Raw genomic sequence first — 22,236 nt, forward strand, 5'->3', positions numbered from 1 at the left:
CTTCCCTTATCACGTACATTTTACTCTTCAGTGTAACCTAGAGGAAGATTTATTTCACGTTATCATTTGCAGGACTACTGTATTTCCTGTCCTTGAATTCTAATGTCTCTGTGGTGAATAGTTTAATGATTCATTTTTTAATGGTCAAGGCTATGTATTTGAAAAACATATTTTGACTTCCTTCAAATGTAAACAAGCAGTTTAGCTGCTATCCAAATAATATTGAATTGTTACATCTGGAATTATTTCTAGAATTCTTAGTTCTGGCTCTGAAACAAAATTGTGTCCAGTTGGGTATCAATTTCCAACTTTAAAAAGTCTGCCGAAGACAGCTGGTAGAAGCTGTGAATCCTAATAGCTGAAATGAGAAAAGTAGGGAAAAATAAATATAGCACAGCACGATTGAGCATTTTGACCAAGTTACTGAATGGTGTTCCCATGGGTCAGCACTGGGTACAGTCCTGTTTAACATCATCAACTTGGATGGAAGGATTGAGTGCACCCTCAGCAAGTTTCCAGGTGATCTGAAGCTGACAAAGAAGAAGGCAGTGGTGCCGTTCAGTTGAGGCTTGGACAGGCTGGAGGGTTGGGAGGAGGGGAACCTTTTGAGAGTCAACAACAGAAGGTGCAAAGTCCTTCACCTGGGAAGGAATAACCACATACATCAGTACGGGTTAGGGGCTGGCCTGCTGGAAAGGAGTTCTGCAGAGGAAGATCTGGGTGTCCTGGTGGACAGCAGGTTTGCCGTGAGCCAGCGGTGTGTCCTTGTGGGCAGGAAGGCCATTGGCAGCCTGGGGTGTATTACAGAGAGCGTGGCCAGCAGGGCAAGGGAGGTGATCTTCCTCCTGCACTCTGCCCTGGTGAGGCCACATCTGCAGCACTGTGTCCAGTTCTGGGCAATCTAGTTCAAGAAAGACAGAGACCTAGAGAATTCAGCAGAGGCCACACAGTTGTTTAGGACCTGGAGCATCTCCTGTACGAGGAAAGGCTGAGAGACTTGGAGCTGTTCTGGCTGGAGAAGGCTGATGGGAATTTACAATGCTTGTAAATGGGCAGGAATCAAGTGGATGGGGCCGTGCTCTTTTCATTGGTGCCCGGTGGCAGGATGAGGGGCAATGGGCTTGAGCTGGAGCACAGGAAAGTCTACCTGAACACAAGAAAGAGCTTTACTTTGAGGATGGCAGAACGCTGAAATGGGCTGCACTGAGAGGTGGAGTCTCCTTCTCCGGAGATAGTCAAACCCCAGCTGGATGCTTTCCTGTGTAACTCAACCAAGGGAACCTGCTTTAGCAGGGAGTTGCTCTAGGTGATGTGCAGAGGTCCCTCTGAGTCTGTGAAGGTTTTCAGAGTAAGAGCGAGAGAACAGAAGAATATTTGCATCTCCCAAGTCCTCAGGTGATGCACAGAAGAATTGCTGCTCTTTCCCTTTCATCCTAGGCAGAGGATTTGAATTCTACAGACCATTTATGAAGAGGGAAGACATTTGAATGTAAAAAGTCTGGGAAAGTTCAGGTTCTGTTCTGGATTAACGTAACTCTCAAGTGTTTGAGGGTTTTGTTGTGATGGGAAAGATGGGTACAGGATTTTAAAGAAAATTATTGGAATTATTTGTATTATGTCACAATATTAAGTACTTGAAGTATTTAAAACTACTATGTTAATTAGTACACGGACTTTTAAAAGAAGTGTTTCTATGGACTATTGCTAAATGCTTAAATTTGCCTTCCTGAAGTACTTTGGGCAAGATGATGTTTTTTTAATATATATTTTTTTTAAGACAGGGAGGAAGATCACATGTTGGTATGGTTTTTAAGAGCAAATCAACAAAAATAGAAACATTTTGGCTAAACTAGTTGTTTTATAATATATATTTTAGTAAAGCAGCTCATTCTAGCTTACAGGTAGCAACTTCTTAAGGTAGCAGCTTCTTAAGACAGGTTAGTTAAATTACATTCAGTGGAGTGAATATTGCTTTCCTTCTCTGATTAAGCTGGGTAACTTTGAAACAGGTTTGCACATATTCTTAGGTATGCCTCAGGGGTCTTTTTTGCCCATGCCTGTTGCAGTTAGGTAACTGGTAGGTTACAGTGCTTCCAAAGGTACAGTTTCTTAGTCAGAAGTTGAGGGCAAAGAAGAGTGAATGTTCTTCTGTTCTTCAGAAAAACCTCTGGAGCAATTAATCTCCTGGCTGGTTAACCTGGCACTCAGGCTGAGGTGTTGATCATGTAACGGATCGTGATAAAATACCAGGTTTTACTTACAGGTTTGATAGCATTATAACATAGATAGATAGAATTATAACATATGGATTAAGTGATCAAATCTGGCTGTTGCGTAAGTTGTGTGTGTATTCGTATTTTTCTCTAAAGGATTGAAAAGTTGGCATGAAACTGAAACTATGGAAACTAAATCTGTCCTAATTGGGTTTATCATATGCATCTGAATTTCTGGAATGTCATTAATCTGGTTATTCTGTTATTAACTGATCTTATGTACCTCATTCTAGTGATGAAGAGCTTTCTCAGTATCTTCTTCAACTTGTGCAAGTCCTGAAATACGAACCTTTTCTTGATTGTGCTCTCTCCAGATTTCTACTAGAGAGAGCACTTGCTAATAGAAGAATAGGACAGATGTTGTTCTGGCATCTAAGGTAGGAACGTTTCTCTTCTATTTTTCTGAAACTGTTGATGTAGATGGGACTTCTGGTACGTAGGTCAAGATGTTAATATTTATTTATTTATTTTTATGCCCTTGGCATTTATTGATCAAAGCCAGCCTATAGTTGAAATTTTATTACTGTGCTTTGTAATCTGCTGTTTGAAGAAAATTCCTCTAGGCAACTGTTAAGTTAGGTTTGTGTTGGATTTCAGTGCTTGTTTTGACTGTGCATGTAGTAAAACTGCAATACTTACACCTCAACTGTGAGGAAAAAAATAAATCAGAAAATAACAGAAGAGCAGTTCTGTGTGCTCTTGCTGTATGTGATGATCAGTTCCATGAGTTGCAGGTACCTTGCAGCATTTACATGTTGGTTCTGTTTTTGGAATCCAACTTATTATTCTGATATTTCTAAGTGAAAAGAGCAAGCTTTACTTGAAAATGTTGTGGAGGATTATTGGATAATTGGCACTGCACTGAAGTTCAGTGGTTTCTTTCAAAGTGTTTTTCCTCAGAGAAATTTTGTTTTTTTCTTATGAAGTTTTGAAAACACACACTTGAACATTAGCCCTAACTCTCAATATCATCTATTAGCACTGCTTTCTTTAATATAAGCAGATCCTGAAAACAAATATCGAATTGCTACCGCTTAACAGTTTTGCATCTACAACAGTCCAAGACCTAGAAACAAGTGGTATGTGGAAACTGGCTATTCCTTATGAGTGTTCAGCATGCGTGCGTTGTTGTTTCTTACAAAATCTAGCTTTTATCTAAAAGTGTTCATCAAGTGTTTTGTTTTTTTCTTTTTCTCAGTTTCAACAGCTTTAAATGTTTATCTGTAAAATTGTGCGGTCTGTTTAGATAAATGAGAAGCCTTTCTGCTGTGATGTTCCCTTGCAGGTCAGAGGTTCACATACCTGCTGTTTCAGTACAGTTTGGTTTGATACTTGAAGCTTACTGCCGAGGAAGTGTTGCTCACATGAAAGTGCTTGCTAAACAGGTATGCAGTCCCCTCCTCCTTTAAACTCCACATGCTAGCTTGTAACTCAAATCCTTTTCCATTTTCCTCTGGGCCATAAGGTTACCTTGACAAATCCATCTGTTTAGGAAAGAGGAAGGTGAGATGGAGAGGAGAAAGTGTGAGTGAGAGGGAGAAATGCATTTGGATGGGTGTAATGAAGGAGCTGCTCTCCCTGGTACAGAAAGCAGCCAGTGCTGTGGGATCTTAGGGGCTGCTTTGTCGTGTTCTGAGAAGTGCAAGGTAGTTTGAGCAATGTGCTGCATTCTGGGTTGAGCAGTAGGCTGCCCAGATTATTAGCAGAAGAGTTTATGTACACTTAAAACTTGTGACATTTTTATTTTGCCCAATAGAAACTATTGCTATCTATCTAAACTTCATATAGATGAGTCCAGGACAACCTCCTACAGCTTTTGCTTTTGTTAGAAAGTGATGCCAAAAATGCTGAAGCTGTATATTAAATATACATGTATGTATACATATATATATGTATATATGTTATACATATGTATATATATATAAATTGTATCTAAATTATATATACATAAATTGTATCTAAGTTTTTTTATATATATATATATATACACATAAACATACATTATATGTAAAAATTGTAGTTCTCCCTGGAAAGATGTTGAAACAAGCTAAATCATTTAGTGTTAATATGGATTTGTTATGTTTTTTTCTTTAATAACAACAACAAAAAGATATTTGCTTTTAAGTACACTTGGTAAGAATATTAGCAGACCATTAAGGAGACTCACACATTGTGTTATGAAGGCTCCAATACAGTTTTAGCAAATAAATGTGGATTGTTACTGTGAAATCTTTGAAAATTATAGCTCTCCTGGAATTACTCCATTTGCTGTATCAGGGAAAATAAGGACAGAAAAAGCAACTCGATAAATGTTTGGTGAACAGTTTTGATACTGTCAGTATTGCAGATGTACTGAAAGTGACAAACCAAGCAGGAATGCACTGTTGTGCACTTTGTTACTGGCATTCACAGAACACAGAAAAGACTCATATCTTACATGAGTGCCTGTTAGTATTGACAGAATCATAAAAAGGTGATGAAATGCTTGCAGCAATAGACCTAAGGTCAGTAGAGTTTTTGTGCATTTCACAGGAAACAAATGTCAGTACAGTCAAAGAAGGGGCACAAAAATTCCCAACTGTGCAAACACGGAAGAAATTCAAAGTAGAAATACTTCAAAAAGTTCCTGTTTGTACAGCCCAGGTTCCATTTTGTTCCCTTGTCACTGATGTTTGTACAGCTCCAAGAATAGTGGAAAGGCAGAGTGCTTTTGGTTTTGACAGATGGCTGACCTGGCAGGTCTCCATTGCCTCAGTTTTATAATCAAACTGCATGCAATTTCCACAGCATCCTGCCTGACAGGGTTCAGTCTGTCTGTAAAAGTGCTAAGTCTTGACTCAGCACCTTATGAATTGAACTGAAGCTTCCTTGTATAGAAATCAGCTTTCACAGTTTGCTGCTGTTTGCTAGAGAACATACACATTGCTGAGCATGTCAGGTACAGCTAGTGTAAATGCAGTTGATGGATCTGCTATTTGATATTCAGCTAACTGCTTAGGTGTAGGTGCAGCATGGAAGTCATAATCTTTGTATGAGCAGTCTGGGTTTGTTACCAGAAGGCTTCTCTCTGTTAACATTATGTATGTTTACATTGTTAGCTGTTTTCTTACAATTTGTACCTGTAGAAAACTTCTTTAAACAGAGGGAAGGGGGAAAAATAATGGGCTTAACCCTTCCTTTTATACATTGTAAGAGTAAAAATAGATTGTCTAGGTGATACCTTAGAATGTAAAGCATCCTAATTGATTAGAGCATTTAACTTAAGCCTAAATTTTGCAGGGTTTTAATGAGCAAACTTTTGCAGGGCAGGCTTAAGTGTTCTAAGCATGTGTAGTTGTGTGTGTGCAATTGTCTGCAGTCAGTCCCTGGGCATTTGGATCGTATGCCTCTAACTGCAGTGTGAGTGAAGTATCTGCATCTGTCAACTCGAGTACTGTTTGTAGGAGTACAAAGCACTCAGTTTCTGTTGACTTCAGTATGGACTGAAGCATCTGTGCTGTGCTTTGTTGGACTGCAGAAAGTTGAATTTTGTAGGACTTTCAGTAAATGTCTGCACCATACATGAAGATGTGAATTTTGCTGGAGATGTTGAGTCCTGCTTTAAAAAGTGACTTGAAATTTGAGATTTCCTGCCATCAGTGTTTTTGTTATTTGTAAAAATGGTGCTTCTAGAACATGAGTAATTTAGAAAAAGCTATTCTCCAGTTTTTTATTTTTACTGATTATAATTTCCATTGTAAAAGATGTTGTAAAATTACTTAATACTTCAGATAACTTTTTTTTTTTGCTGTCAAATGAGATTTTACATATTGTATGATGTGCAAAGTCGAAGCAATAACTTGGCGATAAACTATTTCTTTCAGGTAGAAGCTCTTAATAAAATGAAGACTTTAAACAGCCTAATTAAGCTGAATGCCATGAAGCAAAGCAAAGCAAAAGGAAAAGATGCAATGCACACATGTTTGAAACAAAATGCTTACAGAGAAGCACTCTCTGACCTCCAGTCTCCTCTGAATCCTTCTGTTATACTTTCAGAACTGCAGTAAGTAAAGAATGAGTGAATGGTGTTACACTGTAGATTTTGATTGGAAATGCCCAAGTAGAAACAACTATTGCTTGAGCTTCCTTTGTGCTGTTAGCAGCTACGCTGTCACAGGGAGCACTTGCTACAGGGAGAGCAGGTCTGCTGGCAGTCTTCCTGCAGTCAAAGAGCAGTTAGCTTGAAGATGCTCTGTGGTCCACCATGTGACTTAATACTCTTAGTCAATGTATTACATAGCTAAACATTTTAAAATATAAGCCTAAATGTGAGTTAGACTGTGTTCTTGACTTCTGCTTGTGACAGTAAGCACAAAAGTGTGATTAAAATATGACAGCACTTAAATGGGAAGTCTAGAAATGAGTAGGAAGATACAGAGAAGACATTTTCTGTGTAAATGTAAGTCTTAATTTAGATGTGTGTGTGCTGTTCATGGCGTCCAGTGTAGTCAGTGTGTAACAGACTCATCCATACTTGGTACACACAGCATAGTAGTAGACAGAAAGCTGAGGTAGCATTTAAGCACTTCCTAATTGGAAGTCTACATTTTCTACTGTTTCAAACAGTGTTCAGTTCTGTTCAGCTGAATTATTTTTGGTGGACTATAACATCTGTCATATTTTCTTCCAGTGTTGAGAAGTGTAAGTACATGGATTCTAAAATGAAGCCTCTATGGATAGTGTACAACAATAAGATGTTTGGAGGAGATCTTGTGGGCATCATCTTTAAAAACGGCGATGGTAAGCAGTGCTGAGCACTGGGAATTTTTCTTTCTTCATTATTCTCACACTTGCACTGAAGCTGTGCTGCTCTGTATTTACCAGAATTTAACAGGGTTTACTGTAGCATCAATAAGCAAATTAAGCATCTTCTTCTGACTAGTTTTCCAATTACAGATTTTGCCAATCACGCTGATACAATCCCGATCAACCCCTCTTTAACATTTAGTATTGATGAGGATTTGTAGATAGCTTTTTCTGAAAGTCTTATGAACATTAGGAGGTTTGTCTCCAACACACTGAGAAACTGAGGCAGCAGTTGCAACCTTCCATTACAGATCTCCGACAGGACATGCTGACACTCCAGATTTTGCGTTTGATGGATGTACTTTGGAAAGAAGCTGGCCTGGATCTCCGGTAAGGAGCTCTTGTGGGCTGGTTTGTATGGATGGGGAGTCCACTCTTACCAGTAAAACTTTCCTGTTTAGTTGCTTTCCCTACCATAGTCTTTCTAAATGTCTATGTTAGTGCCAAAGGTTTCAGTTGTCATAGCCAAGGTGAACAGGCTGTAGGAGGCACTCGCCTCACCCACAGAGATGGCTTCCCTGCAGTTTATTCCTGAGATGGCCCACATTACCAAGTAATTTCTCCATGCAAAGAAATGCAAGAAGTGAAGTAAAACACAGCATTTTAACTTACTATCAAGCAGGGTATTTGACCTGGTACACTGCATCTCTCACGATGTATCTGAGTTGCCATGCTGATTGTAAATCACAATGTTCATGCTGACAAAAAGCACTGCATGAGGTGAGAAAACAGTTCTTCAATAAAGGCTCCAGCAACCAGGTTCTGTGTCTTTTTATTGCTTGGTAGGTTGCTTTTGATGTTTGTTCTGTTTATCTGTTTTCTCATGTAACAAACATATCTATTAACTGTCATTGATTTGGGAGTATAAGTAAAAATGGGGATTCACTTAGTGATATGTGGGAATTAGAACTCCTAGGTTCTAACACACATATACAAATGAAGGAAAAATATTTTGCAGCTTCCTCACTATTTCTGCTCCAAATTGTACATTTTGATGCCATTTCAGTTTGCAGTTCTAAGTTAAAATGTAAAAATCGGTGGAAAATAAGCAACATTTTGTGCTAAAGCTTCTATTTCTGCTTGCAAGCCTTGTGGGTACCTTTAATGTGCATTCTGGAGTTACACATTGTGCTTTAGCAAGAAAAGAATGGTATTCAGGTGTCAAAAAATTCAGAATAGAATTATCTTTTTATCTTAAAGTCTCCTGCAATGTTCTTACCTTCATATAATTGGTAGGATAAGCACGACTTCTTTATCAAGATACTAGAGGATTCCAATGAGGAAAAGTACTTAAATATTATTTGAAAGACTTCAGTTGGATTCTTTATGCTCAGCTTTTCAAATCTTGTGGTTCAAGCATTAGTGTGAGTTTTGTAAGGTGTATAACGTCTGCCCATACAAATAATTAAATTAGAAACTTAACAGTCAGGAAAGTATGCTACTTATGGAGAGATTCCTTGGAGCAAAGCATGGGATGAAAGGGGAAAGTGAATAATAAATTGTTTCTGGAAGTCTGTTTTTGCTGTGAGATTGCTGAGTGTGAGTTAAATTGAACACTGAAACTTTAGATAATCGATGTCATAAATACACTGTGAGGAGGCAGCATTAAGGGCAAGGACAATGTCTGGCAGCTGTGCAATCCCATATGAGGCATACTTCACTCGCTGCTTTCGCAGAAGCTTCATTTGGGGTTCCAGGCAGGGCCACACAGCAAGCAAAGCAAACAGGAATCAGCATCAGGAGTCATTCCTGACTAAGGCTTTTTTTTTTTTTTTTTTTTTTTTTAACCTCAAAAAATGTGGCTCTGATGTCCAAAGATTTGTCTTAAAACTCTCAGGAAAAAAAAAAATGTAGAAAAGGGAAATTCCAGGAGGAACTGAAGTTCTATAATTGGCCTCTTCCATTTATTTACATAACTGAGAGCATCTTCCTTCCATTCATCCTTTTTTTTTAGTTCTGACTATGAAATAAAATTCTGGGATTGAGGCAGGGTTGTGGTTCTGTATCTATCAAAGAGGTATTAGCCAGCATTTGCCAAGGAAGGGCTCTAAAGTGACCTTAACTGGCAAAGGATTGGCTAAAACAGCTCTCTAACACCAAGAGGATGAGGATGTAGTTCAGAGAAGACTCTGTGATCCCTAGTCTTTGTTTGCTGTCTGCATGCCTCCTGAGAAGAGGCAACTCCTAACTCCATGAATGAGTAGCAGCAGGAGAGGTTTTGTTGCCCTGTTAGTGAGTCAGGCTTGTTTGTTGGCTTGCCTCTCACTGCTGGCATTAGGAGACTTCTGTAACAGGAGAAAAAGTGGTGTCGCCTACTTCTGATTTTCTGAAAATACAGTTCATACATCAGTGCCAATAAACGCAGTCTTTTTTTCTTGCTCTTTATCATCCTTTGAGGTTTAAGTTTCCCTCAAGCTGTAGCTTCCTTTTTTCTTTTGTGGGTGCACAGTCGATTTCGCACTTTCAACATTTTCCACTACAGAGTGTTTGATAATTCAAGTAAAAGCAAGGCTTCCAACATCAGTGCACAAACGCTGCTTGCTGTTCCTCCTGGGGAAGTAACTCCCAATCTAGAATATGTTGGTACGTCAGAATGCATGGCTTCTGTGAAGCATGGATCAAATGGCAAACACTGTGCTGCCACTGAGGTGCTGGGGGCAGCATCGCTTTCCGTGTACATGCATTGCAGTTCCTAATCACTCATTAGGAATATAAAATGAAACCTTGGCTCTGCCTGTGTCTTTCACTAGAAGTGTGAAGCAAGCACAATATCGCCATGGGATTTCTCTGCTCTGCAGAGGGGCAGCGTGTGTGGGTTTTGAGATCTGCAAAGGTGAACAGGAACTTTTTGGGTTTTTTGTTCCTGTTTGTTTTTCACTGTCAACTATTTTGTCTCCTGGGTAAACTGGCCTCTTGCACACATGGTGTGTTCTGTTGTTTAGGTTCCTGTGTGTGCATTCTGACCAAATGTTGGAACCACACCAGGGTTTGTATCAGAAAAGGAAGTGTGCGTGTGCAGCAGGATGCAGCAGTGTTCTCTGTTAGTTCCTTCGTCCTGGGCTGTCACTGGGTGCCTTGCAGAGTGCCCAATTGAACAAAGCTGAAGGTGCCTCTGCTTTTCAGTACAGATCCAACCAATAGACAGCAGAGACCAGCAGCAAAGATGAATGCTACTCTGTTGTTTGGAGAAGTCTGACTCGGAGTTCTCTTTAGATATCAGTCACTCCAGTGCAGAGAGTAATTAGAAAACAAAAAAGCATATTCTTTAATTAATCTGCCTACTTTAAGCAAACAAAAGCCCTACCTATTCACTTCTGAAACAAAGTGTTACCAGAAGTTGGAAATAGCATGCTATGGGATCTGCAGTGTAGCAGCTCTAATGAGAGCAAGTTTCACCAAAAGGTATTTCTGTGGCTTTACCTGTATTGCAGCATTGCATTTGTGTTAGGGGAGAAATTAGTAAGGTCACAGAACAGCAGAAAGTCCTAAATGTGAGGACTTTGATCTTTGTTGATTAATGTTTAATGTGGTAAATTGTCACAGAAGTATTTAGTATGGAGTTACTTTTTGGACTGGCACGGGGTGTTGCAAAAAAGGTGTGTGAAATCTCACGTTAAGTGGCTTTGTTTGAATGAAAGGTTTGTAAAACCACTGAAAAAATTATTTTTGACAAGTTGAAAGCTTATCATTGTTTTGAAATTGGACCTGAAGTTACAGAGAATGTTTTCATAAAGTGCCAGAATTTGGGGTTTTATTGAGGAAGAATTAGATTATTGAAATAAAGAACAGTATTAACAGTTGTCCCCCTTCATTTATGTTGAATTTTGAGAAAATGAAGAAAGAGAAAAAATATCTGTCCTGCCCAGAACTGCTGCACTGGTCTGTCAGTGCTCTTCACATGGTGTTAAAAAAGCAGGGCGCATATCCTGCTGACAGATGGTGAAGTCATGAGGACTGGGCTGAGATGGAAAAGGCTGAGCGCATTTGTCCCTAACTTGACTCCTGTCAAAGTGTCTCTCTGACAAGGATGTTTTTTCCTCCAGTTGTAAGCAAAGAGTCCTCAAGGGGCTGAAGGCTTTCATCATTGCTTGCTTTTGAAGGGGAAGTTGTTGGACGTGTGCCCAGTGAAGCTGCAAGTGGGGTGGGTTGAAATACCATGGAAGAGGGCCAGCGTGCACTTTAACCTGGCAACGCTTGGCTTACGTTTGTCATGTCATGATAAGGATGGGCAGTGCTTCCTTGTGTCATGCATGCTGGCTTTCAGTGATTACAGATACGCTTCTGTTCATTGTGAGAACCCTCTGGCCTAGAGTTGGGATTTTTCATTTAATACATTAGAATAGGAATGGAATGAAGTTTCCAAATCTGCATTTCTTACTTTGATTTGAAGTTGGATGTTCTCTAAATGGCCTTCTGAATCTCGTCTTCAGTTCACTTTTTGCCAGTGGAAAAGAGCACCCAACTATGTGGGTCTTAGCACTTAGAGCCCTTCAAATGTGCATTATTGCTGTAGTAGAGAAGCTTCCATCTAACAGCTCTTATGCCAAGAAGCTCCAATTAATTTTGCCTGGGTTTTTATTTATTTTTCTTCTGTGGCTTCAGATAATAGTCTGTCCCACACAAGAGGTACAGTTCTGCTTTGTAGAAATCAGGATTAATAACTCTGTTTGTAAATGCAAATGATGCAAAGCTTTGTCTTTCTATCTGCACACCCCCACAAATTTTATGTCCTGCACATTTTTATACAGCTGTGTAAGTTAGTGCATACTACTTACTGATTGTGCACTGCCATTAGATTTGAGTATATGTTTTTAATACAAGGATGAGCAGAATTGAGAGAACATCTGTAATCTGAGATGGCTGAAATGAGAGTAAGCACCTCTACTTGTGATGCAGTGTCTTTGGAGACAGCAGTTGTGATGGCTTCACTCCTCTACGATAAAAGAAACGCTTTGGAAAAGTGCACTTACATATTTAGACATATCTCCCCTTGATTCAGGTGTTTGTCCATGTCTTACTTTAATGCAGTGGTGCTGTTGATACTCGTACTCGACAGTGTGTAAATGCACAGCAGTATTCTTATGTATCAGGTGAATTGGAAGATGTACTCCTGTTTTCCATTATTTTTCTAGCTTAAGCCTAGAAATTAATGGGAGATGAAAAATATTATTTCATTTCTGTGCTTGAAAAGGGGCTTTCTAGCGTTTTAAGTTGAAACAGGAAAAATAGGGAAAAAAGTCCATTGTTTCTATTTACACAAATAACCTACAGTACAGAATGAACTTGAGTGTAAATCTGCTTGGCCACTTAACCAGGAAACTATCAAATGCAAATAAAGGGCTCCCTCTATAGTTTCTCCTATAAAATTACAGGTAACAGTACTATCTAATGGCAAAATTAAGGTTGTGGTTAACTTCTTCTGTATGTGTACATGCAGTAGGAAAAATGAATGTTGAAATGAATTGCTGTTATTTTAAATTTGCAAAGCCAAACTCTGTATTAACTTCCAACAATGTAATGTTCAAATTAAATCAACATTCAGCCCTGTGAAAATATTCACGTAGCAAAGAAGCATTCTTGCTATTTTTGGCTCTAACGTTGATCTTTGTTTTGTTTCAGGATATTGCCGTACGGCTGTTTAGCAACTGGAGATCATTCAGGCCTTATTGAGGCTGTTTCCAGTTCAGAAACCATTGCTGACATTCAGTTAAATAGTAGCAACGTTGCCGCCGCCGCTGCCTTCAACAAAGATGCTCTCTTAAACTGGCTGAAGGAATACAATTTAGGGTAACTTCTACAATTGTTTTCTCATCTGCAGTGTAACCTACAAAATTCCTGCAGGTCTGTGTTTCGGTGTTCAGGAATGTGTGTCTGTGCTGGCAGGCGCATCGCTTTCTTTCTTCAGTCTGTCAGATTCTGACTCAGCTTCAGATTGCCCTTGGAAATCAGACAGTGGTCCAGCAGGACTTCTGACATTTGCAGCACTGTGATTTCACGTTGTTGAAGATGTACTAAATTAGACCAAACAAACAGGAAGTAAAACAAAACAAACAAACAACTTCATGGGTCTCAAATCTGGGAGCTATTGCCACAGTTGGATTTCTCCAGTTTTTCATACCTAGTTTTTACAGTGTTTTCTCTCAATTAAATCTGATTTTGCAGTATTGTAAGGGGATTTTCTTTATCAAACCAAAAGTTCTTGTTCGTGTCGAGTCACGGTTTGAATTGTCAGTACAGTACACTGATATTAGTTGTTTTTGTATTTCTAGAGATGACTTGGACCGAGCCATTGAAGAATTCACTCTGTCTTGTGCTGGCTACTGTGTAGCTACTTACGTGCTGGGGATTGGTGACAGGCACAGTGACAATATAATGGTCAGAAAAAACGGCCAGGTAAAAATCTTTTCTGTAGGCAGAACTACAGCAGCTGTATGGGAATCTCTGTGAGAACTTCCAGTTTCTTTTGTGCATCAGTAGGATTAGATCTGAAAGTCATGAGGTTTCTTTTGTTTACTGAAAATCAGAGAGAGCAATTTTAATTTAAAGAAAGGTTGAAATGTAAGAGGAGTGGAAGGAGCAAGCACTGCTTGCTTTATGAGCAGCTGTTTCCCAAGTGAGGCTGTTGTACAGATGTTTCTCAGAGCCCCTGAAAGGCCCGTTAATGGTCCAGAGTCACAGAACAAAAGCTCCTTTCAGAGCATCTTGCAAAATATCATCTTTTAGAAATGCACAAAGTATAGTTTTGAGCTGTGTAGTTTTCCTGAATTTAATGTCTACAGAGCAGAATCTTGAAAACAAGCTAGAGGTTGTCTTTTCCACATCGGTTTGTATTAGTGTCAATTGATAAATCAATCTTGACACATTGTAAGATGAAGTACTCCAGGCATACTCCAGTATGCTATGAGGAGTAACAGCATGAGTTAACTATTCTTGGTAGCAGCATCCTGTAGAGATATTAGAAAAACTAATTATTTTGTTGGAGGAATTAATTTTTTTTATTGTTATTTTTTAGCTCTTTCATATAGATTTCGGGCATATTCTTGGAAACTTCAAGTCCAAATTTGGAATTAAAAGGGAAAGGGTGCCTTTCATACTTACCTATGATTTCATTCATGTTATTCAACAAGGGAAAACAGGGAACACTGAAAAATTTGGTCGGTGAGTATTATTTGAATCTCATCCTTTTGTAACTGAGATGATCTCTGGTGGCAGTTTGCAATGCAGCAGCATCTTGTCCAGTTCCTTTTGCTAATCTTTTCATGTGTGGAACCGTGCTAATGTGTTTGTTACAACCTGCTTCTCTGCTTGAGCTAGAATTTATATACAGACTACTTTGTACATTAGAAACTGCAGTGGAAAGATACAGTTCCTTTTTATCTCCTCCAGCAGGTGATGCAGGAGGTGGCATCTTCTCCTGTGATGGTTCTGTTGTTTTTGTTGTGTCTTCCCTTAAGCCTTCAGCAGCACACGAGGCACTAGGGAGTGACTCCACAGACAGGATGTTGTTGGACAGGATGAATGCTGTTCTTGAAGAACAGGTTTCCTTCTGCCCTTTCTATCCATCACTGCACATTCAGTGTGCTAATTAGTCATGGCCTTATTTTGGTGCTTAGGTATATATGGTTGTGCTCACAATCCAGTGTTTTTGCATGCCCTTCCCATCTTGGGTTAGAGAGGTGCAATGGAAGACAAAGGTATGTGATAAGGGAGAGCTCCCCTCTTAGCTCCTATTGACTGAGGAAGATTTTTCTTTTCCCTTTCTGTATCCTTCCCACCAACTGACAGGATGGTCATTCTGCATGTTTTGCTCTCCCTGCTGTCAGTTTTCCCAGGAAGCGTTTATTGGCACAGATATAAAATTAGGCATTTAGATATGGCTTGACAAATTCTGTGGCTATTTCTGGAAGCAGAAGGTGTGTGTGTATTAGGAGAAATGGCAAATAGCTGCCGTTTCTCTCCTGGACTGTAATAAAATGAACCTGCAGCTCTGTTTTGAAAAGCATGAAATAAAGGTGACTGTGCTGCCACAAGAGCTGTAGAATATGGAGTAGTTTATACAGCAGTAGGATTCGCTTGAAAAATGCCTGAAAAAATAATTTGTTTTTCTTTCAAGTGTAACTTCTTAGTCTGAAGGAGTCTAGCCCTCATGGAAATCTACAGATTGGACAGTAGGCATAATGCAGTGACACACTGAGGGAACTGAGCAAGTTCTGAAATGAGAGATCCTGATGCCAGCTTTAGCAGCCAGTTCAGTTATGATGATGTTAGCAGGAAGGAATTACTTCACAGGGGTAGGTAGGATTGGAAGAGAGTGCTTTAGTGCCTTTGGTTTCAATCACAGATCCACTGTGTGTCATCATCAGGGCATTTATCATAAGAAATTGTCAGAGAGATGGGACAGTGACATTTATGTTGTTTGTTCGTTTGTTTTGCCTTTCTGAAGAACTGTGTCTGTTGTAAAGCTTTTAGTCTTTTCTAACAATGTTTTAAGGACAGTCCAGAGAGGTATGGGATATATTGTGAGAATGCAGTGGAGCTTCTATAGACTCAGTGCTGTTCCCTACAACTGCTGATTGCCTTTTCTATTACTGTGTTCCCCAGATACACATTTTAGTCCAGATAACAATTTTTGGAAATGGTTACCTGTTTGTCAGCTGTGTGGGTTCTCATTGTTGTATTCATTGCACGTGTTTTTTGGTTGAATATAAAGGTTCCGCCAGTACTGTGAGGAGGCATACCTAATTCTGCGAAAGCATGGAAACCTATTTATTACACTTTTTGCACTGATGTTAACTGCAGGGCTTCCGGAGCTAACCTCTGTCAAGGACATCCAGTATCTCAAGGTAAAATTGAGATTTACAGCTCAGCATGATCTTAGCGTTATTCTAGAATGTGAATTTTGGTTCTAAGATGTACAATTTTTAATTTATTTCAATTTATTTCAAGATCCCCATGAAGTTCGCAAAGATTCTTTTTTACCTATGTAGAATAAGATACACATTCCTTCTGGGGGCTAAAAGGAAGTGATGAGTATTTGTCCCTCCCAACCATTGTGTGATGAGTTTGGTGTTCCTCCATCTTACATCTTACATGCAGCCATTTCAGCGGTGTTTGCCTCTTGGCTCATTGCACAAGCACAGACCTGTAAAGGTGACATTTATTTGCTTAATTCTTTTCTTAGTTTTACCTTTAAACTCGGAAAATATCACGGATATATTGCAAAACAAACAATAGGTGAAAATTTGTCAAAACAGGAAAGAGCAGAACGTGGTTTGTGTTAAGAGCTGATGAACGTAACTGTGGATTTTAAAATTTGCAGTAATGCTGATGTGGTTTGGTTTGGTTTTCCTGTCCCAGGATTCTCTTGCCTTGGGAAAGAGTGAGGAAGAAGCACTGAAACAATTTAAGCAAAAGTTCGATGAAGCACTCCGGGAAAGTTGGACTACTAAAGTGAACTGGATGGCTCACACTGTTCGCAAGGATTACAGATCCTAGGAGAGTTTTGGATTTGCACTAAGCTGAATGTTACCTTGATAAGTGTTTTGAAATGGGATCTGTAGTATGGACCAATAAAACTTACTTTAAATAAGAAAACAAGTCAACAACAATAAGAAACGGGCTGAAATAATTCCTGATTCTTTTGCACTCTGCTTCTGAATGCCTGATCCCAAGACTGTCTCCACAAACAGTGACCAAGTGGATGACCAACTGGATAATCAGTTCCTGCTGACTTTGCACGCTGAGAGCTACTAGGCATTTTTAAATATCCTTTGGTACTTTATGGAGGTGTAAATATTTGTTTTATGCGTTAGGGTAATGTACTCTAACATGCTCAGGAGGTTTGAAGACCTCTAAAAGAACTGTTTTTTGTTTTAAAATTGGGACTTGAAGAGTAAAATTTTCTTTATTCTAATCTAGCTAAAAATGACCATGTGTATATATTTTTCATATGAATTCTGCCATACTGGCACAGATGCATTAATTCTACTGTAAATAGCAACCACAGTATCGTTGTACTACAGGAAGCTGCTTAATGTCTTATACTGCTGCCAAAAGATGAGCTCCAGGTATTTGTAAGGTTTCTTGCAGAGTGATGAGGGAGGCAGAGACCTCTGAAGTGTTGCAGCATCCGGATAGTCATGGTTGCACGGTTTTGTTGTCCTGATGCAGGACACACAAAGAAGTCTTTCAGAAAGAGGAAAGGCTGATTTGAAATATGTCTGAACCCCCCTTGAGAGTAGCCTCCCATTCAGCTCCTGGGGCTTTTCCACTCCCTAGGAGATGCGTTCAGTTCAGCTTCAACAAGAAGCTCCTTGCAGCCCTTCATTGAAACCCTTACGTCAGATTACTCGTGCCATGCAAATGTGCTGTCTTATAAACACGGATGGAAAATTTGAATACGTATCATACACAGTGTTTTTTAGAGCATAAATACCAAAAGAAACCAAATTGTTTTGAAAGTGAGTGAGTGTGGGAATAGACAATTCCGTAGAACACAATGAGAGGTCATTAATCTTTTCTGTATTTATTGAATCTTGCAGTAATGTTGCTATACCAAGATATCTGTGTTGAAGATGTTTTCTGAAGAAACTGGATTTGTTTTAATTTATTTAGTGAGGTACCAGGCTTTTAGGTGCTTAAATGGAGAGCAAATCTGTGACGTGCAATAGGAACTGCTGGTTAAAAGATGTAACATACTGTTTCTGAACATCAGCAAGATAGACTTTAACTACTGCTTGTTCTCCAAAGAACGCTGGTAGCTCTCAATTCTTGTTGACATTTGAAAGAAAATTAAAACATATATTTACTTTTTGGCTAAATTGTTGTTTTACATAGAAATGTTTTATGTAGGAATTTAATTAAAAGTGGTTTTACTTTGTTGAGAGTGGGGTTGTTTTTTTTGTTTTCATTGTTCTGTTTTTTTGGTGTGGGCCTTCTAAAAGGTTAAGGACCTGTCTGGGGCCAGGATATCATTTTAGGTACTGATTTTATTCTCTTGCCCTAACTCTTGGGGCTAATCTGTCTAACAAGCTCTCTGCTTCTAGAATGTTGTACAAGTAACAAAAGCATTGTCATTATGTGTTTATTGATGTTGTAGAAGCAGACGGAAGTGTTAGAAACTACTCTTCAACTGCTAAAAGAAGTGATTTCATCCTCAGCTAATTCACAGTGTGAACATTTGTGTAAGCAGTAATTCCTAGACATGTTACATTTGTCTGTGAGGTGGAGTGCCCAGAGGTCTCTGATACGTCTCTCTGGTACATTGTGTTCAGGGACACACAGCTTTTCTCAGAACTTGAGATACAGTTGGCCACTTTGACTTCCTGGGGCTGGTGAGCAAGGCAGATACCAGGAGGGAGCATGATTGAATGGTTGCACCCATAACTAGCAGTGCTGGTGAGATCCAAGTTCCTCCACAGGCTTCTTGTGAGACTTGAAACAAGTCAGCCAAACCTTTGGAAGGGATGTAGTTGTGTGCTGCTGAAAAACTAATTGTAAGCTGTGAGTTCTGCTATAAATACAACACTGTCAGTGCAGGTTGTTGCATGTTAAGTTATTTGCTTTTCTCCAAGTCTACTTCTAATCTGATCCACACATTTCCACCAGGAAGATGACTGCTTCTAAATGAGTCCTGCTTCCCAAGTCCCTCATCAGTACTGGCAGAGGAGAGATACCTATGCACTGCTTTTAGAAACAGCTGAATCTGGGTGTGTGCTCCATGTATAACGTATCTATTAGTTCTGGTTTTTATTTTGATTGTATGATTTGCCTTTACCTTGTATTATGTGATTTGTGACAAATGGTGGCAAATGCTGCTCTTACATTCTGCTTGCCTTATATTTGCTTTCCAAGCAAAGAGCTCCCATGGAGTTGTCCCTCACCAGAAGAGCTGCTTCCTTTTTCTTTTATGCTGGTATCAGTTTGAAGTGACAGTGGTGCACTGGTATGATAGTTCAATTGTTCACATTCTAGTGAATGCCTTCGACAGAGCCTGTTTGTACATGGAGTACATACAGTCCAGTATTCCTCTTTAATTTCCCAAAGCCATTGAAATGAGATAATTAAATTGTATGGGCTCTCAGTAATTAAGATGCCAGGCTAAGATCATGGTTTTATTTCCTAGGAATGACTCCAATCCTAAATCTTTTAAGCATGTAGTTGTATTTCTATAACTGTTCCTTCAAAATACATTGTATTGATATTATATGTGTCTCAGCTGGCTTTAACTTCGATACCGAAATCCTGTGTTCACATAATGCACTCCTGCTTCTGGCAAGATTTTTAAAACATTTGAAATTTAAAATTAAAAATAAAAACATCTGGTGTATTAGTGCTGAGAGATAGGAAATAGAGCTGTGTTGATGGAAAGCACACTTCACCAGGTGCTGTTGTATGAGTTGGAAGTGCTGCACTGCTGCTGGAGTGCAACATTTTACATATGGCTTTGTATTATTTGTAGGCTGGCTCAATAGTTGGGTGTCAGACTAATTTCAAGGTAGTGGTATTTTTATTTCACTGTCTTTTATTGCATTCCTGACCACAGTACCACGCTAACTACTCCACTGTCTCATCTACTGCAAAACTTTTGCTTGTGACATGTTTGTCTGCAGCTGACTGTTGGTTGATGTAGTCAGGATGTGAGGTGTTAGTAGTGAAATTATTCCTGCAACTGGAGTATCTATGCAAATCAATCATGGGAAGATCATAACAGATAAAATCTCAAGGGATTTAAATAGACATAGGAACTGCTGATGCTTCATATTTCTGGCGTATCAGTTCAGAGAGCTAGCTTTGCCTTTCCTTAGAATTTAGTTGTGGTCACATGGAGTTTAGATCACGTGGATATGTGAGCTTCCTCTAACAGCTTCTGTGGGAACAGCAGAACCTGTAGCCCACATGGGGTATTGGGGAACACAGCTAATTCTCAGTTAGTGCAAGGACTGAGGAGCCAGCAGAGCTGTTTTCTAACATTCCCATGAGGACACTGAAGATTTTTTAGCTGAAGTCTGAGTGAGCAGAAGGAATAAATGTGGTCTCAGGAATATGCAATTGCAAGCAGATATGTGAAGCAGATTTTGGTAGCTTACCCAGGAAGAGTGCAGTAATTTTAACACCTAATGATACTGAGAAAATCTGAGTAGCATGCTGCTCATCCTTCCTTAATGCACAATAAAAATCTTGTAGTTGTTCTTTTTGAGTGTGACTTCCTGACTGATAGAGTACGTGCTTCTGCCACTGCTGCCCAGGGAGTTCAGTCATTTTAGTAGCTGTTCCTCAAATGCTGTGGCAAAATAGCATTTACTGCTGACCAAGTGAGAAGACAAGAAAACTTTTTTTCCTTCATGAGATGGATTTGCGTGCTACTATTATGCTGATGCCTTTCCAGCCACATTAGCCTACATGGGGAACTGCATCCCCACTGTCTGCCCTCTGGTAAACCACAAGGGAAGATGTTGCCAGTCAGATGCTGACATAACCTTACCTGCTGTGTCATTTCCAGAACATCTGTCTAAAGGCTCAACTGCATTACTTGTTTTAACAGGTTTTACTACGTTGGATCAGATTTTAAATGATGCTGTTGTGATGAGTCAGTCCTTCATCCTTCTCATCCTGTCACTTTGCTTTTCCTCAAGTGATGATGTTGAAGTTTTCCCTGGGTTTGCTTGATGAAGTGGGATGGGGATTCATTTATATTCCTTAAGTAGTTGTATGGCTTACTCTTGGAACGTCTGTGAAGGATCACACTTCAAGAATTTTAAAAATAGTGATCACAGAGAAGCATAAAAGATTAATTCTGATTTGCCAGGCATCATCTGGCTTTTATGAAGCAAATGAGTGGAAGCAACAACTGAGCACCATGGAAACATGGTTTCCAAGGGATTACAACTCTCTGTAGTGTAAGGATGTATGCAAGATCTAATTTTTTGTCTGGGATTTCTACAGCTCTTTCTTCTGGGAGCGCCTCTATCCACTGAAGTCCAGGGAGAGGTGAGGAACTGGAGTGGTTTGTTCTTGTTTGTGAATCCTGCCTTTATCCCACCTTAAATGGAGGTTTGCTCCTTTGTCTTTCAAGCTTTGCTCAGTGAGCAAGCTCTGGATGCACATTCTGATGTGACCATTGTACAACACAGCCCGAGCAGCTCATTCTAATTCCTGAAGTTGTTTCTTAACCTCCTTTGCATAAGGAATATGGAATCTTTACCTCGCGTATCACAAAGGCTGCTGAGCACTATTGCTCATGAGTGTGGGAAAGATCTTTCCATGGCTACGAATTTCTTCTGTAGAAGCAGGTTTTCATGGGGCAGCAGGGTGAATAGCCAACAATATTAGAATGGATGACAGCAGGGCTAATAGTGCTCCTTAGATAAAGAGTGTGGACTCCAGTCCTTGTACCCAACATTGATTGAAATCAAAATGGAACAACTTTTAAAGGGGAAGTGGGGTTGATAGAGAGACTCCTTTCCCCTATGGGCTAGTGACCTGTGAATGTAGGAAGAGGAGTGATTAAGCAGAGGTCCAAACTTTGCACCCCATGTTCTTTTTGCTTGGCTGAATAAAAGGACCCTTAATGTTTTGTATTGCTGAGACAAAGTTTGTTCCTTATCAAAGAGCAAAGAATATGTCCTGCATGTAGAGTTGGGGCAGTTGGCGTGGGAGGAAAAGAAGCCCATTGCTAGGCTCAGGGGTAAGTAACCTGCTCCAGAGGTTACTTGTACAGTTAACCTGCATTCCTAAATTCCATAGAGACAAGTAGATCTGTATGGCTGCACCTTGAAGCCACCCACCATCCAGCACTGTACATTGGCTAGCCAGCTTTCTGATCATCACTGTGAAGGGAATGGACATGGACAGCTTAAGGTGTGGGATTCACTAATAAGCTTAAACTTTGAATGCCAGTGCTGTGATACACAGGCTCAAATACTTTATTTGTGAGTTACTCCTTCTCTTAAGGAGAGGTGCTGAGTCATAAGTTGGGCATTGAATGCTTGAAGGAAATTTGAATGCAATTTTTGTGGCCAGGACAGCCTTTAGAAGCTCTTTCCCCCATCAAATTACATACCCATGCCAGTTAATTTAAAAATAAGTTTAATATTCCAGACCACAAGTAACACTGAAA

At 39.6% G+C, this 22,236-nt stretch overlaps 1 protein-coding gene across 8 annotated transcripts in view; it reads left to right on the plus strand.

Moving 5' to 3' along the window:
- The window catches only part of PIK3CB (phosphatidylinositol-4,5-bisphosphate 3-kinase catalytic subunit beta), a 91,557-nt gene extending 73,554 nt beyond the window's left edge, over positions 1-18,003 (plus strand). For all 8 annotated transcript variants that reach the window (XM_048955579.1, XM_048955574.1, XM_048955583.1 and 5 more), the window contains 10 exons: positions 2,507-2,650; positions 3,559-3,658; positions 6,137-6,315; positions 6,943-7,052; positions 7,370-7,448; positions 12,738-12,905; positions 13,388-13,511; positions 14,131-14,276; positions 15,829-15,961; positions 16,476-18,003. In XM_048955579.1, coding sequence (XP_048811536.1) covers positions 2,507-2,650; positions 3,559-3,658; positions 6,137-6,315; positions 6,943-7,052; positions 7,370-7,448; positions 12,738-12,905; positions 13,388-13,511; positions 14,131-14,276; positions 15,829-15,961; positions 16,476-16,613 — 1,321 coding nt within the window. In that variant the 3' untranslated portion in view covers positions 16,614-18,003. The remainder of the gene's footprint in view (positions 1-2,506; positions 2,651-3,558; positions 3,659-6,136; positions 6,316-6,942; positions 7,053-7,369; positions 7,449-12,737; positions 12,906-13,387; positions 13,512-14,130; positions 14,277-15,828; positions 15,962-16,475) is intronic.
- Positions 18,004-22,236: the final 4,233 nt, after the last annotated feature.

The sequence above is a fragment of the Lagopus muta genome, chromosome 9, assembly GCF_023343835.1.
Source record: "Lagopus muta isolate bLagMut1 chromosome 9, bLagMut1 primary, whole genome shotgun sequence".
Lineage (NCBI taxonomy): Eukaryota > Metazoa > Chordata > Aves > Galliformes > Phasianidae > Lagopus > Lagopus muta.